The sequence below is a fragment of the Daucus carota genome, chromosome 3 (assembly GCF_001625215.2).
Source record: "Daucus carota subsp. sativus chromosome 3, DH1 v3.0, whole genome shotgun sequence".
Taxonomy (NCBI): Eukaryota; Viridiplantae; Streptophyta; class Magnoliopsida; order Apiales; family Apiaceae; genus Daucus; species Daucus carota.
Window position 1 is genome coordinate 61320603 of NC_030383.2, and position 19504 is coordinate 61340106.

A 19504-nucleotide genomic window follows, 5' to 3' on the forward strand; every position below is an offset into this window, starting at 1 on the left:
GACTTGTTGTGAATGAAATTCGTGTGCCATCACTCACCATCCAAAGTGTGTTCGATCTCTCCTTCACTACATAATTGCATCATTCACGTTTGACATGTATGAATAGCAGGGTTGTTTGGATTAACGTAAAAGGAGTGATTTCTTATTTACAAGTCGTGAAAGAAAAAATAGAAGCTGTTTGGATCAATTAAAAAAAATATACTTCTTGCTTAAAGTAAAATATAATTTATAAGTTATTAAAATGTTTGATAAAGAATATCTTGCAGAAAAGATAGCATTATTAATTTACAAGTGTTTCTGCATTTTTACATAAACAGACTCTTGAATTATCATAATTCGCTCTATCTATTTTAACCCCTCCGATGAAAAATGGTGTTCATGTGAGTTCTGAAAGCCGGTCTTTATAATTCGTACCTCTGCTGCTACTTTTCAGGAGAAAAAGAAGACTGTACTTTCTTTGTTTTTACCCTCTATCTATTTACGTACACGTTTTGCAGAACTCTTCTTCCGCTCAATTGCTTTCGGAGTCTGGATTTTGATGTTTTTAACGTCAATTGAATATTAAATGGGTATTTTGTTTAAATTAAAACAAATATTACTCGGAATCTTGGACGGAAGTAATTTTATTACCCTAACAAAAAATCGGAAGAATTATTTTTGGGGGGACCAGAGGATACCATATCTAAAGTATAAACAGTGAGCCACCAGAAGGAATATACATATTCTACAAAAGTGAAAAAAGAATGATGAAATTGCCCCACCGCCCATCTCATCTAAAATAGTTCTTGTCAATAACTTGAATGAATGATTGTGTGTCCTTTGCATCAAAGAATTTTGTTCGTCATTTCTTTTCTCAAATTATTTTCTTCTTCATCATTCATCTTTCACGACAAAGGTTCGAATATTATGATTTTCAGTGAAGGTTCACACTACAAGAAAAGCGGCTAATTTCGACCGGCTAATTTCGACCGGCAGCTATTTTCGACCGTAAACGGTCGAAAATATTTATTTCGACCAAACTCGGTCGAAAATAATTCCGGTCGAATTTAGTTGGTCGAAAATAATTCCGGTCGAATTTAGTTGGTCGAAAATAGACATAAATTCGACTGTTTTTTAGTTGGTCGAATTTATTTTGACCACAAAATGAAGGGGGAAAGTTCCCGCCCAAAAAAAGTGAGCGGGAAAATTACCGCCTAATTTTGTTCAAAAAAATTCGAACTGATTTCGACCATTTCTGGTCGAATTTATTATTTTCGACGAGGTCTGGTCGAATTTATTATTTTCGACCAGGTCTGGTCGAACTTAACATCTGTAAGATTGGCTCATCAATAATTATTTTAAAAAAAAATTCAAACTACCAAACCACGAGTATACACAATTTAAATGTAATGGTCAAATTATCAGTTGACCGTTAAAATATCAAATCAAATAAATTTATTAATTATTGAAAATTTAGATATATGACTAAAATATATACATATTAACATCTATAAGGTTGGATCGTCGATAATTATACTTAAAAAATTCAAATTTTCAAACTAGGAGTATACACTATTTAGATGTACTGGTCAAATAATAAGTTGACTGTTAAAATCTCAAATCGTATAGATTTAATACTTATTGAAATTTTAGGAATATGACTAAAATATGTTGATATTAACATCTATAAGGTCGGATCATCGATAAGTATTTTTAGAAAAGTTCGAAATACCAATATGAAAATAAACACTAATTAGGAGTATGAGACAATTACTAATTGATTATTAAAGTATCACATCTATTAAATTTAATAATTTTTTTTTAAATTTAGGATATGACAAAGGATAATATTCTTCTTAAATAAAATTAATTCAAATTTAATACCGTGAATATAATAAGAAATTTATATAATTTACACTAATTCAAACACAAGTTCAATATTATCGAATTCAAGTGAGTATATAGAATTGCTATATTTCCACCGCCATGTGTCACACTTGTATTGGTCAAGAACAAGCACATGGATTGTCCTTCTACCTGTATGAATCCTAACCATCGGTTACTCCCCTTATTACTGGTACAACACAGTCTATTATCTGTACACTCCCATCTGGATTTCACACACTTAAATATACTCCATTTTTATCATCACTACCACACCTAGCCTAATTATTTCCCCCATGGCTCCCCTCTCCACCAAACATCTTCACCACTACGCTCCTCCTCCTCTTCTTACTCCCCTCCATCTCCTGCACTCAGCAATGACCTGGCTTCCACCGTGTCTCTCAACGATGACAATGAAGCTTTAGATCTTGGCGAGCAGGAGCTTTAGATCTTGGCGACAATGGCTTCCTTTCATCTGTTCATCTCCGTACGGGCTGCAACCTTGGAGACATCGCACTCACTGCAACAGCGGCAAGTCGCCCCTCCAACACCTCGCCGTCACTGCTACATCTCCACCTTCGTTCCTCCGACTAGCCACTACGTCGCTGGTTTCCGAATCAAACCAACCTCTCAGTTTGGTGTTCCAGTAGATTTTAGTATCATTGACGTTTCTTCGGGGCAATTGACTGAATTAAACAACAATAACAGACCACCTAATAAACCAAACAATCATCGCATCAGCAAGGCACATAAATCCGGTTTTTTTTAAAAAATTTGGTCCGTTAAATTCGACCGGGTTCGGTCGAATTTGGAATTTCGACCGAATCCGGTCGAACTTATAAATTCGACCAATTTCAGTCGAATAAAAATTTGTAGGCGCCAAATTTAAAATTTTCAAAAGTTTTTGAAATTTTCAAAATTTTGAATTTCGGTTGAATTTATAATTTCGACCAAAGTTGGTCGAAATTAACTTCGACCGTTAACGGTCGAAAATAATTATTTTCGACCGTTTTTATAATTTCGACTAGCTTATATTCGACCATCTCTCTTCTGGTCGAAAATAATTATTTTCGACCGTTAACGGTCGAAAATAGCTAATTTCGACCATATTTTGACGGTCGAAAATAACTACTTTTCTTGTAGTGTCAAACTCGGACAGCACTTTTCGAAGATCAGGGTTTTCATATAGTTTATGGGTCGAAGAGTAGAATATAATTTGATCTAGTTTATAGATCAGACGTGGATATATTAGTTTTAATTAGTGTCACAAAAACCAATAATCAAACTTAATCGGTTGAGCTACCAATTCAGGGATTAATCAGAAATCGAGAATTAATCGGAAGGATTAATCAGAGTGAAGATCGGATTTATTTTAATATTAAAATATTATTTAATGTCTAGTTATTATTATATTAGCTATGAGTTAAGTTCTATGTAGTCCACATATTTACTGTAGTACCGTAGACCACGTATGTTCTGCAACTATAGAATGGCATAAAAACATTGCAAAATGTATGAAACTTGTTATTTTGTGAAATACATTCTATAAATATCACTATTTCATGAAAAATATTGAAAATCATTTATGTTCGACAAGTAGAACACATATGTTCTGTAATATGTAAATATGTTCTGCAAACTTAACATGTTTTGCAGAATAATGTGTTTTTCACTATTTAACTTGTAGAATGTTTAGGATTGTCAAAATTTTTAACAAAATAATGATGTTTATAGAACATGATTTGCAAAATAACACATTTTGCAATGTTTTTATGTCATTCTATAGTTGCAGAACATACGTGGTCTACGGTACTAGAGTAAACATGTGGACTACATGGAACTTTGTTCTATTAGCTATTTAGTAACTAATATATTTACTATATTCATAAACTCTATAATTATTCATTAAAGTAATATAGTATTCTAATTTTAGTAATTTATCATATATACTTCGATTAAGAAATATATATAAGGATTAATCGGATTATAAAAATTGAATCGGTGGCCGACCTTGCCGAGGATTAATTGGTTAAATTGAGGATTTTTAAAACATTGGTTTTAATGAAATATTATAACTTATCTCATTTAAAATGTCACGCTATTTGAAAAAAATGCTTCCTAACATTCAACCGAGAGTGAGGCGGTCATAGTTTTTGTTTCATCACTGTATCATAATATATTTATCGACCAAAAGAGATTTTAAATATCTTTATTGACTCAATTTAAAAAAAAAACAGAAAGAACTAATTTGCAATTTAAAAAACCCACTTGGCGATGAAAGGGAAATTCATTCTTTCGGTGCCACCCGTGCTCACAAAAACAAATCAAATAGTGTAAATATCTTCTAGATAGATTACGTGGATCTCAATATCTCATATATATTGTCCATTTCTGTTATTTAGGTAAAGTGATCATCTTGTGTTATTTCCCATATTAATAACTTCTTTTGTCACAGAATAAATAAATAGGTGTTTCATTTAACATGATTGATGGGTGTCATTTATATTATTATTTTATTAAAGCCCTCATCTAGAAGAAAGCAAGTTAGCACATGCTTATGCACCCATACACATCTCCACATCACAATAGTCTCACACTTTGAAAGTATATAAGGATCACCTGCACAAGTAGAATGAAGTGTCAAACTAACCATCTCTCCCTATTTTCCACCTTCCACCTTTTCACTTTGTGCATTTATACACCTTACTGATCCGTCTCGGTTGTTTCGTAATTCTGGTTCCGTCACTATCTCATAATCCTATAACTATGATCTCGGTTTTGGTTATTGGTTCCGTCACTGTTTCATAATCCTATAATCCTGATCTCGGTTTTGGTTGTTTCGTGACTGTTTCATAATTCTGGTTTCGTGATTGTTTCATAATCCCGGTCTCGGCTCGGTCTTCGACTGTTTTGTAATTTTGGTTATTTCGTAATTCTGGTTCTGAGACTGTTTCGTAATACTGGTTCCGTGACTAGTTTATAATTCTGGTGACTGTTTCGTAATTCTGATTCCATTAGTGTGAATATGTTGTGTTTTTGAAAGGTTTCATTGAGAGCAAAATGAATTGGAAGAATCTGCATGGTCTCATTGACATATCTCCTTTCTTGCTCTATGAATCCATGGGGGACTCCGAAAAGGACTCGGATCTCAATACGTCCTCATTTGATGATAACAACACGGAGCTAACTCATGATAATGAGGTTGATGATGCTCAATCTTGCTGCTCCGATTCTTCTGAGATTTACAACAATGATCGAAGCCAAAGTTTGAAAGAAAACTTGAATTCCAAGAAAAGCGATCAGCAACGCATGCATGGTGATCATGAATATAATCCGAATTACAGAGAATATAATGATAATGATAACGATGACGATGACGAAGATGATAGTGCCATCAATCAGTATTGCGGGATTAGAAAAAAGGGATTTGTTTTTTCGAGATCGCAGAAGAAGAACAAGGGATGCGTTGATTCTAAAATGGAGCCGATGAAGAAAGAAGAGAAAGACAAGTTGTTTTGGGATACATGCTTAGCTTCTTGACCGGAAGTTTGGTTCATGATTAACAGGAATCGGAATCTCAAATTCCTGTATTTCCGGAAATTTTACAATTTTATTCTGCTTTCTTGATAGATTCTACATTTTGTTTGAAGATAACTCGTAAGATTCTTGGTTTTACTCGGAGTCAATCTGAAGTTTCCCATGGTTCTGCAGGTTAGCACGTAGTTTTTTTGGGTTTTATTCGTGGGTTTGCACTTTGCTGCAGTCATTAGGCATTGCGGCTTCATAAACAATTTGTACATATTTATTTATACATTAAAGACATGGGTGTAGAATCGAGAAATCAGAACTAGTTGATTGACGAAGTGGATTTATCATTTCGGGATTTATTAAAAATTTATTAGACGAATTATAATTTTTTGTCAACTCGAAATGTAATCGTTAAACGGTGAAATGTTTTTAAAAATTAATCAGGGATTAATCTGGAAATTTTTAATAAATTGGAATTTTCTAAACACATTAAAAGGATGTATTGTTACCACATAGTCTCGCCAATAATTGGTCCAACATATTTTTTACAGGTAACAACAAATGTGAAAGTTCTAAAATTTTGTCATGAGAAGATTATGCTGGAACCCTTAAAAAACAAATGTTACTTATATCGTGAATAATAGAAATCAATATATTTATATAAAAGATTACATAAAGGAGGAGCGAGGGGCGTCATTTTTATTGTGAATGTCGGAAAAAAAACAAAAGAGGCAGAGATGATAAGTCTGAAAACGAAATTTGAACTTCACCTACCTCTAATGAAACCAAACTGTCGTTTCATATTTGTTCACCTGCCCCTCGTCAAATTATGAATACACCAAATAACTAGCCTGTCCTGAAATTTACTTTGGAAAATATATAGTTGAAGTTTGTTAAAATCCGCAGTCCTTGACAGTGTTTCATACTGTTTCTGTGATTTTAGTGGGCTAAGTTGAACATCCACATCTTATACACTGTATAAAGTGTGTGTACTGTTATAAGAAATTGTAATTAATTTTTCAGTGAGAAATATTGGATACCGGATGATAATCTGATTAGGATCCGGCTCCCAGACATACACATGATTCATCATATTATCGGTGATTTTTTTCTCTCGATAGCAGTAATTCTTGATTTATGATTAAAAAAAGAAAAAAAAGGAGATTATGTATCTTTCACCGGAAAAATCACTCATTCTGGGATGTGTATTATCCAATAATTTTTTCCGTCCGAACTGCTTATAATCGATGTTGTGAATCATTACCCATCTAATTAAAGAACATTGTTTTTAAAAACAGAATTTTGATAGGAAGATTATAGAAAAAGAGAATAATGTTTATGAGATTATCTCGGGATATTTACCCGAAGCTAATGAATTAAACCAAATTAGACAAGATTACTGTTGCTACTGGCTAAAAATTCAGATGTTAAGCACATCAGACAGGTAAGTTGTATCAGAGGGTCCTGAGGACAAGCATGACGCGAACGCACACAATGGCGAAGGACCTAGGAGGTATCCTGAGGACAAGCATGACATGAAAGCACACAATGGCGAACCTAGGAGGATGCCAAGCAGCTACGGCCTGCAGGTTGGTGTTGCAGCATTATGATCATGGTTGTTGTAGCTTCCTGGGCCAGTTAAATTTTGTTTTGCGGTGGGGATATTGGAAATTATTTGCTTTTTGATTATTCTGCTTGTTGTTACAGCCTGTTTCTTGAGCTTTCTAAGTTTTCACATACCCTACAAAGTACCGATATGAAGTCCTTTTTCAGGAACAAGCAAGAGAGAATTTTTGCAACAAATCATTCAGAAATAACAAGGTAGCTTGTAGAGATTCAAATGTTCTTGTTTTTGTTGGATACAACTCCTAATCTGCATGGTTAAAGTTAAATTTCTACAGCCGGTGAGAACAGACAAACTGGAAAGGGTTAACTGGAGCTGAACAACAAAGATTCACAAAGCACACCACTCACACTTACCTCCTAATTGATCATATCAGAGAACAAGAAAAGGTTCAGCCCCCAGCTGAACAAACCCTAGAAGCAAATGATTCCTAAGTGAAGATAACAATTTATAGCAACTTCAGAGTCACATAGGCAGAGGAAAACTTGAATCAATCAGCTTGTCTACCTCGTTCAAGTCAGCTGTAATTTCACCGAGTTCTGATGTACTCTGGACAACATTGGACTCGTCAATATTTCCCACACTCAATTCCAAGACTTCTCCGCCACTTGTACTTGGACGAGAACTTCTAGGACTTGTCTCTTGCTCTTTTCGCGAATCTCCAGATTCTTCACAAGATCCGTCTCTTGTGTTTTCTTTGCCATCATCAACTTCTTTAAAAAGTGCCTTTTCTGACTCACAAAGTAACTCACTTTCATCTTCGTAATCACTATCAGTGTTGTAATCAAGTGGTTCGGTAAGGCTTGAGGGAGACTGTCCCAGTTCACAGCTGTTTCTTGTGTTTTCTTTGTCATCATCAACTTGTTCCAAAAAACACTTTTCTGTCTCACAAATTGGTTCAATTTCATCCCTGTTCTCATCATCAACATTGCAATCAACTTGTTCAGTATGGTTTGAGGGAGGTCCTCCAAGTTCACAACTGTTTCTTGTGTTTTCTTTGTCATCATCAACTTGTTCGGAAACACACTTTTCTGTCTCACAGATCGACTCAATCTCTTCTTCAATCTCGCTATCAGTACTGTAATCAACTTGTTCGGTAGGGATTGAAGGAGATGCTCGGAGTTCACAGCTGGTGTCTTCATAATCAGTCAGCCTATCAGAAGAATAGTTTGATTTAGGTGAATAATTAGTCAGCGAATCTCCTGTTGATGCCTCATCGCGCTCTTGTATAGTTCTCATTATCAGAGTTTTGAGCAAGTTCATAACTTGAACTGCATGCATCAGGGCCGTCAAAGGATCAGACATCTGATCCAATAAAATACAAAAAAGTTAAACATCTGAAAAAAATGTCATCTGCCAACTACACAGTATAGTTAAAAAACTTCATATACACATTATGACTTACTTGTGTCATGTTTGGGGCAAAAACCATAGCAATGTTCCGAGCATTCATTTTGTTGGTATCCTCGTGCTCAACAACATCAGCCATGAGATCAATTGCCCAGCTGAGTAGAGCGGTCTCTGTTGGTTTTAGCTGTTTCACAAGTTCAATGGATTCCTCCTCTGTATTGCACTGCAGTACCTCTTCTGGCGAAAGTCCATCTAAAATACCCGAAGGAAGCTCCCTAAACCAGGCCTTTATAAGACCTGCCAGGCAGTGAACATCAATGTCTTGTGGCACAATGCCTCTGTTTAACTGCTCTCTCACATGTTCCTCTTTGCTGTTCTCTGGATTAATTCGAAAAATTCCTTCCGACTACAAAATGAATCAAGCAATTAGAGACTGGGTTTTTTGGGATTATTACATGTAGTGAAATTTAGAATAAGGTTACCTTTAAGCCTCCTTGTGAATACAATCTCTCCTGCATAAGCAATAGTATAGTGGGCACACTGTTACCTCTCGAGTCATATGAGCATTGCATTGATTCAGCCGAGACGCCAAAGACACTAACACTGCAAAATCATGATGAATTTAGCAAGAAACTAATTTCTCGAGCACAAGTAATAGAATATACAGGACATAATGGAGGCATATAACGATTCTAAGCTATTAGATTCATAAACCATATCATCAGAGAGGGATGTAAAAAAGTTTCAAAGCCCCTTATAAAGGTAACAGAATTGCATGCTAAATACTATCCAAAATTAAATGTAACAGTTAATGTGACACAAGACCCTCACAAAAGCTTCATCTATTAATAGAAGAGTGTGATACTAGCCCTTAAGTTCTAGAAATGGATTCGGACATCCCACTGGATCAGTGGTAGAGCAGTGTAATTCCTTCAACTACAAACTGTAATATGCTGATGAGACTGCTCAAACAAATATAAGCATGTGCAAGTCTACCATTTCTCGGTCCAAAAAAACACCCCAGGAGAGAGCAAGAAACTTCTTAGATGCCATATCATACATATGGGGTTGAGGAAGCACAAACAAATCAACATTACAATTGACCTCAGTATTGTAGTCTTGGTTCATAGGAGTTCCATTAATTAACAACATTATTCCATGTCAACAACATATACAACTTCAGTAATGTAAAGTTTTGAGTCAAATGAGTTCCTTATAAGTAGCAGCTTTATTTACAAATTGTACAGAGCCAAACTTCAACACAAATATCCCACATCCAATCTAACATCTTGTCAAAAACCAAATCAAAACAATCGAAATCACACAGTAGACACTTGTACTCTATCCAATTTCGAAAGTATATTTGCTTAAAAAGAAAATTTCTCAAGTAACTCAAAATAATCACGAAACTCCTAACAATTTAACCATAAATCTAACACCACCACAGCAAATTTTCCAACCAAAGCAGCTAACTTCAGTCAAGCTATTAAAGTATTAAACCAAAACTCACCAACTATTTAAGCTTAAAACACTACCTATCCAAGCAGATCTAAAGGTTCAATCTTTTTCCCATTTCATAAACATGGCAGATCATATATAGCTACAAGTCAATTTTGCAAATCTTCACTTCAATCCACAGCAAGAATCTAAATTTTAAGAATACCCAACTCAAAATAAACACACACACACACAACTTGAAATCGAGAAATTTGAGAAATTTAAGACCTGGCACTGGGGACTCTACAGGGGATTTCAACTTGAAACTCAACAGGAAGACCAAGAAAGCCATGAAACCTATCAAAAGTAACATGGGTCAAGTGCTGGACATTTGTGGGCCAGCCTATCTCCATCTGCTGAACAAAGGATGAAGAATCAAACTCAGCTTCCCCACCGTCTTCACCCACTAATTTGCAGGAAGAGAACATTGATTTTCTTAATGCATCAAGAAGTAAAGTCACTAGTGATAATTGATTTTGCTGCTCTTCAGCTTCAGTAGTAGCAGCAGCCTTTCTTGATATCTTCCCAACACACCCACCTCCCTTTGTTAACATCACCATTCCTGTCATATCTCTCTCTCTCTCCCCTCTCTCTCTCTCTCTCTCTCTCTCTCTCTCTCTCTCTCCTTCTCTCCCTCTCTCTCTCAATATCTCTCCAGTGGGGGTTTAATGAAATGAAAGAGGGGGGTTTTGAACTTTGAATCTTCCTCTCTCTTCTTCACTCTCTCTGCTCTCTCTCCCTCAGTATCTCTCCAGTGGGTTATTAATGAAATGAAAGAGGGAGGTTTTGAAGTTTGAAGAGAGTGTGATAAAGTTCAAACGGCCACTGTATTTCAAATTTGGTAATTTGACTTGCCGTTAAGTCTTTCTGGGACTGTACCCTTTAATCTACGGCCTTTTTGGTTTTCGATTGGCTAAATAAAAAATAATATTAGTTCAGCAAATATATATTATTAAGCTTAATAAAATAATTATAATATCTGGCAAAAAAGGTAATTATAATATAATTATTCTGAAAATTGATGATTAATTCAATTAATTGATATTTCATAACTCGTCAAACCAGTTCAATTTTGAATCCCCCAAAAAAATCAGGTCAAGCACATTTTTCAAGTAAAAAATAAGACGAAATATACTATCCTAAATCTAATAACTTGAACAATTCACAAATCAAACTACCACAAGGTCACCAAAAATGATTAGTTGGTACACGTGATAATCATATTTATTTTAAAAATGGGATTGCGGTATGGCAAACTCCTATAGTTAAACTCTCGATGACATTGTCACACATCTCTGATCATTGTGAGATGATATTAATTGACTTCATGTCAACATCTTTAAACTATTATCGTTGCGGTTTCATAACATTCCACATCAATTAGATACAAATAATTTATAACCATTACAAGCACAAGCAATGAATTAATATATATATTAATTTGCTATCATTTTTTTATCTTTATTCTGATTTTGATCCACTATAGATGAGTTATTAGGTCTGGTATGTATTTGGTTATGAGTTTAGATATTATAAATAGTTTCATAACTCTATCGAACCGGAAATATGAAGACACTGCTCAAGTTTCATAAATTTTAATGATGAGTTTGAGGAGGATATAATTATGTAACATGATGTATTCATAACATCTCATATCGATTAGATAAAAAGATATTTGTAACCTTTATAAACACAAGCAACCAACTAATATATACTCCCTCCATCCCATTTTAAGTGTCCACTTTGCAAATTTCACACATATTAAGAAACAATTAATATCATGTTTTGATCATTATCTTCCACAACTAATCACCTTAGTTTTCATAACATATTGATTATGCACCTCATTAATTACTATGTATTTGGACCTTTTTTCATTTCAAATTACACTATACATTCATAATCTCTCTAAATACATTTATGAGGGGTTTGTTGGTTGTATTTAATTCTATATTGGAAATAGTATAAAGTTTACATAGATTAAAGAGTATGACACATATTTTGGGATATTTTTTTTTGGTAAAATGGACACTTAAAATGGGATGGAGGGAGTACTAATTTGCAAGCACATTTCGACCGATCTACAATGAGTTATTTGTTCTGATATTAAATTGTGAACTTGGATGTTATAATACTTTGATCATCGATTCAATGAGATATTAGTTAAATCACTAAAATCATATAAACAATATTTATTATATTCTACACATTTTAATTGAATGTTTACAAAACCAATTAAAATGTTGGGTCCACTAGATTCATACCGATACTTAGTCCTGGACATATTTTAGATAGTTTTGGAGGCCTAATACGATCTCATCCCGGTCTCACTTACTCCATACCGATCTTACTAAATCTTCTAGATTCATTTTCCATAATTACATCAATTTTTATTTATTTTTTAATTTGTATTAAAATATTTTTATAAATTAATAACGTCAAGATTGTTTAATTATATTAAATTATATAAATTACTAATTAATTAAAATTAAATATCTATCATTATTGTGTTGAGACTAAAAATCTAAAATTCAAATAAAAAGTATCTTGTCGATCATCTACCAAATTTAATCCGGTTAAATTTATCGAATTGGAATTTGGAAGTTAGGGTTGTAGTTGTAGACGATCTCAATCACTCCCTTCTTCTTCCTCTCCAAGAAAATAATCTCTCTCCCCCTCTCTCAAACAAACCCACATACTTTCCCCCATATACACTCCATTCCCCTTTTACAACTATCTCTCTCCCTCCAAATACTCTCTCCCTCTCTCCAATCTCTCTCTCTCCAAATACTCTCTCCAATCTCTCTCTCTCAGGAACTGAGCAGGCAAGATGATGATCAGGATCAGAAGCAGGGACGGGCTGGAAAGAGTAACGATAGACAACCCAAACATCACAATCTCCCAACTCAAAACCCTCATCGAAACCCAACTCAGAGTCCCCATTTCTAACCAAACCCTCTCCACCAATCAAAACCTCTTACTCTCCAAAACCCCCCAAGATTTCACCCAATTCACCGATATGTCCAATCCCCACCTGCCCATCTCCTCATTAGGCCTCTCCCACGGCTCAATTTTGTATCTTGCTTACGAAGGCGAGCGGACCGTTGTTGGCCCTGCTGTTAAGGCAGCTCCTGCTGGCTCTTTTGGGAAAAAAATGACTATGGATGATTTGATTGCGAAGCAAATGCGGGTTTCGAGGCAGGAGAACCCGCATTGTGAGATGGTTAGTTTTGATAGGGATACCGCGAATGTGTTTCAGAGCTATGTGAATGAGACGATGGCATTTGGGGTTAAGAGGGGCGGGTTGATGTATGGGGTTGTGACGGAAGAAGGGAAGGTTGAGGTTGATTTTATTTATGAGCCTCCGCAGCAGGGAGGGGAGGAGGGGTTGGTTTTGATGAGGGATGAAGGGGAGGAGAGGATTGTGGATGCGATTGCGTTGGGGTTGGGGATGAGGAGGGTTGGGTTTATTTTTACGCAGACTCTTAGTCAGAGTAAGTTTGATTATACGTTGTCGAGCAGGGAGGTTTTGCAGGCTGCGGAGTTGCAAGGAGAGAGTGAGTTGAAGGAGTGGGTTACTGCTGTTGTGAAGCTGAAGGTGAATGAGGATGGTGGTGCTGATGTGCATTTCGAGGCGTTTCAAATGAGTGATACTTGTATAAAGTTGTTTAAAGAAGGGTGGTTTGAGACGGATATTAAGGACGGTGATGATCCTAAGTTGTCGAAAATGAAGAAGGATGTGGTTGTTGGGGTGAAAGATACTAAGGAAGTTGATAATGATTTCTTCTTGGTTGTTGTCAAGATTTCCGATCATCAGGTTCATTTCGTTTTCCTATTTTTCTTTTTTAAAGTATTATGTCTTGTGCAACTGTGTTATGTGAGCTAACTTATTATAGAGCTGTTTTGATGAAATACGTGGTTGTGTATGCGGCTTGTCGAAAGCAGAATTTGGAGGATTAGTTCACTTAAAAGATGTGTCGGATTATGTATATTCATTGGCATTGGTTTGTTAATATACAAAATGTCTAGTAGAATGTATTTATAGACTATAATTAACAAAGCCTTATATGAGAGATGCACTTACGTTGAGTGTAAAGAGCCTCCTTGTTGGCTCCTAAATATAATATAAAAAATGTGGCTCTTAGCAATTTAGGACAAAGTTAAGAGTGTAAACTCCAACAATACTCTCTACATCTCTTCTCTATTTCATATTTTATTCATATATTGGGCTCCACTATGACAAAAGAGATGGAAAGATGGAGGTGAATTGGAGGGAAGGATTTTTTTATTGTGAAAAAATAAATTAGGAGTAATGTAGTAGCTCTTAACTTTGAGGAGAGAGGAGAGAGAAACAAGAGGCTCTTGGAGCAACATTTTTCCTCTCCCTCCTCAAATCTCAAGTTAGGAGCCTAAATGAAGAGTCTCTTAGCTAAATTTGGTATGCCCCTCCCATACTTTTGTCTATCTGGTCATTTGATCTTAATTGCCAATGCAGCTTCTATTTTTTTTACCAATTAAAAGTGTTTCTTCCTATAACTATTATTATTAATCAATTTGCTGCACCTCCATTTTTTCTTCTGCACCGTTCCATTCTTGGGGAACTGCATTTCCTTTACACCCCACCATCCCTTTTTACAGAAAAATTTAAATAGAGTGCCTTACAAGATGTTACACGAACTTACTAAAGTGTATGTGCCGAATCAATTTTTTTTCTAAAAAACTCGCAAAAGGATATTAATATATGCACTTTAATGCCTCTATTGTAAATTGTTAATTCGATTAAGATACTTAGCCACTGGCCCACTGCCTATGCAAGCAGGATTATAATTGTGTGGTTGAACGGCATTAGCTAGCCTCTCCCTCTGGTCTTAAGTTTTTCCCTCAAGTGGATTAATGTTCTGGACTTCTTGTCAATAACATCCCCATGAACTCCTCATATTTTCATTTTTAAAGACAGTATTAATTTGATGATTTCTATTTATTTCTTAAGCAAAAATCTAAATTTCAGGGTTTGTTTGGTGAACCGTGAACTTATGTTTTAAAGCAAGTCCTGGTTTTCATAAAAAGCTATACATGTCTACGATGTTGTTTTCTTTACCGATGCCAGATATTCAACTTGGATTAAGGTTTGACCTGCACAATTATGTAACCTAAATACATAATATTAATTCCTTTCATTACTGGTATCTGGATTGAGTAGTTCTGTCCCAAATTGTTTCTCAAATGACGTGACAGACAAATGACTGATTTTAATTGGGGGATTTATGTGCATACAGGTGCCATTATTAATAGTGGGAATAGAACTAATTAGAAATTGCCAACTAAGATTTGGGAATTTTCTGGGAACTTTTTTTGTGGTATTTAGCAGTATTCATTTGGATTTGATCCTTGTTGGGTAATGTGCTGTACATATCTATTTATTTCGATTCTTTAAATGATTTGATCACAGCCACTAGTCCACTTTCAGTAATATGCTGTACATATTCATTTATTATGATTTGAAAATTTTGTTTTACATCATCCAAGTTATATAGTCTTAATGAGTTTTTGACAGCTTTGTCAGCAATACTAGCTAATGAGACAAAGAACCCTGGAGGACGCTACTCCTCAAGGAAAAATGCACCATGTTTTTTTTTGTATGTATATGCCAGAAAAAACCCTCCCATATTTAAAATATAATTAAACCTTGTTAAAAAATATAGTGAAAAGTTTATAATGATGTTAAGGCATTAATTTACATATTTACAGGCATTTTTAAAGTTGTATTTATACTTTCCCTGCACAAACTTAGATCATATGTAGCCCAGACTTATGTTGACTGTAACTAGTAGTGATCATGATACAAGGTTCTTTAATATGGTTTGGCTGTCCGTGGTATGTCCTTGTAGCTAAATTCTATGCACAAATTTTTAAAAGTCGGTCTTCCATTCAGCACCTCCACTCAAAGTAGTAGGCATAATCCACAGTATCCTATAGGTCCAGGGAGAAAATCCTAGGGCAACAAATTCGAAGAACATCAGTGCAGATTAGAAAGCAAGTGGTTGGTTGACCTGCAGCCCTTGTGCATGTAGAACTTAACCAAAAACCATTTCCATTTATAAGACAGATACTCCCACTAATCTGATAACCAGAAAATGAAATCATTTCATTTGCTGAGTACTCTTTACAACGCTAATCTGTTGACTTCTACTATAGTTTCTTGAACTTGCTCAGTTTGCTGTTATTAAAATGCTTCATCAGCATTTAACATGATCATGATAACAATCTACATTTAAGGCGTTGCTGTTTGTGTTTATCCAGCAACTAGTGCTGCACAATTTTGCAATTGACTTCTATTTTTATGTACGGAATATCATGATACAAGATATATTAGAGTGATCCACCTCTGGAAGTACAGAGTCTTCTTACTGAATATAAAATAATGTTCAAGCCACAATGAATAATGACACCATCTTCTGTTCTACTACGATCCTCGCACAATTCCAGTAATTTTTAAAATGGAACGTGCTTAAAGTTACCAGAGGTGAATGTAGAAAGCTTCTCCGTCTTCACCTGTTGATGTTTTGTTATTCTTATAATCATTGATAAGCAATACGGGGAATCGTAAAAGGCCAGGTACCTATGAATAGACAATTCTGGGAGTGATATTGGTTTGATCATCTTCTATTCACTACCTTCTATAATTAACAGTTATATTAGCTGTGAACTTTATATTTTGAAGTATAAGTGGATTAATAGATCTATCTATGCAAGAGTTGCATATATTGGTTTTTTACTTGTTTCTATAATTTAAAAATGAAGGTGCTTCTGTTTTGGAAATCCTCAGTTCTAAGTTTCGTGAAAATGAGTGTGACTTAGTGTTGTTTATCCTTATTCATCTCAGCTGAACTATAAGCTCTTGATTTTTGGAGTAATAGGTTGGTAGATATGGAGTCTGAAGTAATATTTTTTTGTTGTACTCGGAACATTTTTTATTTTGTTCTAGTCCTTCTTTATGCTCAATTTTGTGCTCTACCTTAAATGCTTTCCCTCGTTTCTGTACTGAAGAGTACTCGTATCTTGACTAATTGCATGTTTTTCTTTGTGTTCTTTTGTTATTATTTTCCTGGACCCCATCTCTGCTTTTGCACCCACCCAATATTATTCGGGTTTGCATCTCCTTTGCATCACATATAATCTTTATTATGTTTTGTGATACTGTTTGCATCTGTGTGTATTTAAACTGTAGATAGTTAGATAGAGGGTCTTGTAAGATTTACATGAACAAACTTAAAAGTATGGGCATAATTATAAAAGTTGTAAAGGATCTTGCAAAATGAGAAGTATAATTATGCATCTAATGCATCTACTAGAGGTTGTTAGCATGATTAAACAAAAATGCTAAACCATGCATTGCCTTTCCCTTCATTTAATACCTATTTTCTTATACAAAGATTTGCCCTGTATACTAACTTTGATAGTTTTTGTCTCCTAATATTATAAACAACATCAGTGATTGAATTGAAACTATTTTCTTGCATGCAACTCTTGACTATTTTCGTAAACTGTTAGGGTCCCAGAGTTGCTGTACTGATACTGTGATACTAGAATAAAAGCCAGATATTCGAATTATTCAAGGTTTCAAATGTTTAGTAGATAGTTCAACTAGAACCACTAGTATGCCTACTTCAGTAAATGCGCATTACATCTACTTTTCATTTCAATCTTATTTCAAAGCTTTAAGGCATCAGTTAAAATGTGTAGCCTCTTATGGTTTTAAGCTAGCTTTATCTGCAAGGAAAACTAGCGAATTGAAAGTTGCCTGATATAAAATGCACAACTTTTTGGGTATGTATTTGAGGGAAAATGCTTTCTTCTTTCAAATATAGGGTAAGCTTAGTGTGAAAAGTATCACTGGTCTGAGACTAGGTACGGAAGGAATGATATCATAGGTTGTATGTTTTCATTCATTGGTTGTTCTATCATTAGTATTAACAGACTTTTCAGTATTCAGATCATTAGTATTGAATTACATATATTCACAGGAAGTTTATAAAAGGTTTCCTAACTACATTAATGCCACAGAAATATGCTTCAGCGATTTTTTAATATTCAGTTTGTTCATTGTTATTTCAGGGCCCTCTTTCATCTACATTTCCTATCGAAAACAGGAATGCGCCCGTGACACTGAGAGCACTAAAGAGCCATCTGGATCGAACAAAAAATCTTCCATTTGTTAAGCGAATTTCCGATTTTCATCTGCTTCTGTTGGTGGCCAGGTTTCTAGACGTAAATGCTGATGTTCCAGCGTTGGCCCAGTGCGTGCAAGTACAGGGTCCTGTACCAGAAGGTTACCAGCTTCTGATCGAGTCCATGGCTACGGCCTCTTGATCATATTGTCTGACTGTTCACTCAGTGAGCAAATATGATCACACTTAGTAAATGCCTTTAGCCAAGTTGGATGCCGCCCTCAAAGCCTTTTTTATAATGTTTGGACTTAATTTCGACTTCATACACACAATTATGTAACCTAAATACATAATGTTAATGCCTTTTATTACTGGTATCTGGATTGAGTAGTGTTAGTTATCTCAAATTCTGTCCTAATTTTTTGTCAAATAATGTGACAATGTTAGTTATCTCAAATTCTGTTCTAATATTTTGTCAAATAACGTGATAGATAAATGACTGATTTTAATTGGACGATTTATATGCGTACAGTACAGGTCTCATTATTAATAGCGGAAACAAAACTAATGAGAAATTGTCAATTGAGATTTTCCAATGTTCTAGAAATCGCCAAGCGTCCCAGGACGGTCGGGGTAGCTTCTAGCGATTAATCGGGAAATCGGGGATTAATCGGAAATATATTATTTTTAAATTATTGTAATTAAATATAATATAATAATTTTATCTACTTTTCACTACGGGTAGAGTCAAACTGGTAAACAATATAATATATTTGCATAATCTATTTTATATTATTATAAGCACAATATGATATATTTATTTGGCCATTTTAATTAAGAGTGTTCTCGACCTCATATAATTAAGCTTGTAAACGAATTTGATTTCGATCGGATTTAGCTAAATCCATATTCTAATCCATTTAATTTTATCGGATTCGGATCGGATAATGAGTCGGATATTTTACAAGTCAATCCATTCGGATCGAGGATACTAGATAAAGACCGGAAATCCGATCCACTAAAAGTTATGATATATATTTTTACACCATGTATTAATCTTCTAATAAAAAAAATAGTTATATTTAGCTGTATTAGTTCATGAATTATAACTTAACAAGCACAAAGAAGAATTAATAAAGTAGTAAAGTAAAATATGAGTTTCATGTTATAAACAAAATATAATTGAAAAACTTTGTTGATTGTTGCTAGGGATGGCAGAAAAAACCGATCCGAATGGATACCCGACCGTTTCGAACCAAACGGATTTTACCGAACCCGATATTTTGGATTTGGATTTGGATTTGATTTTTAGACCCGAACGAGTTTGGATTTGGATTTGGATATTAGGTATTCCGTATCGAAACCCGACCCGAAATCCAAATCCGATCCAAACCCGATCCAAACCCGAAACCCGAAAAAAAATCCGAATAATATATATCATATTATATTTATTATTTATTATATTATATTAAAT

At 34.7% G+C, this 19504-nt stretch overlaps 3 protein-coding genes across 3 annotated transcripts; 2 read left to right on the forward strand and 1 right to left on the reverse strand.

The window, feature by feature from the left end:
- The first annotated feature begins 4923 nt into the window (after window positions 1–4923).
- LOC108212880 (uncharacterized) lies at window positions 4924–5403 on the forward strand. Its single transcript, XM_017384594.1, has one exon. It carries the CDS (start codon window positions 4924–4926, stop codon window positions 5401–5403), a length of 480 nt encoding a protein of 159 aa, XP_017240083.1.
- Window positions 5404–7181: 1778 nt separating this feature from the next.
- Window positions 7182–10691, reverse strand: LOC108211129 (rho GTPase-activating protein 2). Its single transcript, XM_017382647.2, has 4 exons — window positions 10091–10691; window positions 8848–8968; window positions 8421–8771; window positions 7182–8320 (listed from the first exon to the last, which is right to left on the reverse strand). Exons 1-4 carry the CDS (start codon window positions 10429–10431, stop codon window positions 7481–7483), a joined length of 1653 nt encoding a protein of 550 aa, XP_017238136.1. The 5' UTR covers window positions 10432–10691; the 3' UTR covers window positions 7182–7480.
- Window positions 10692–12431: 1740 nt separating this feature from the next.
- Window positions 12432–18437, forward strand: LOC108215155 (NPL4-like protein 2). Its single transcript, XM_017387521.2, has 2 exons — window positions 12432–13679; window positions 17978–18437. Exons 1-2 carry the CDS (start codon window positions 12693–12695, stop codon window positions 18230–18232), a joined length of 1242 nt encoding a protein of 413 aa, XP_017243010.1. The 5' UTR covers window positions 12432–12692; the 3' UTR covers window positions 18233–18437.
- The last annotated feature ends 1067 nt before the right edge of the window (window positions 18438–19504 follow it).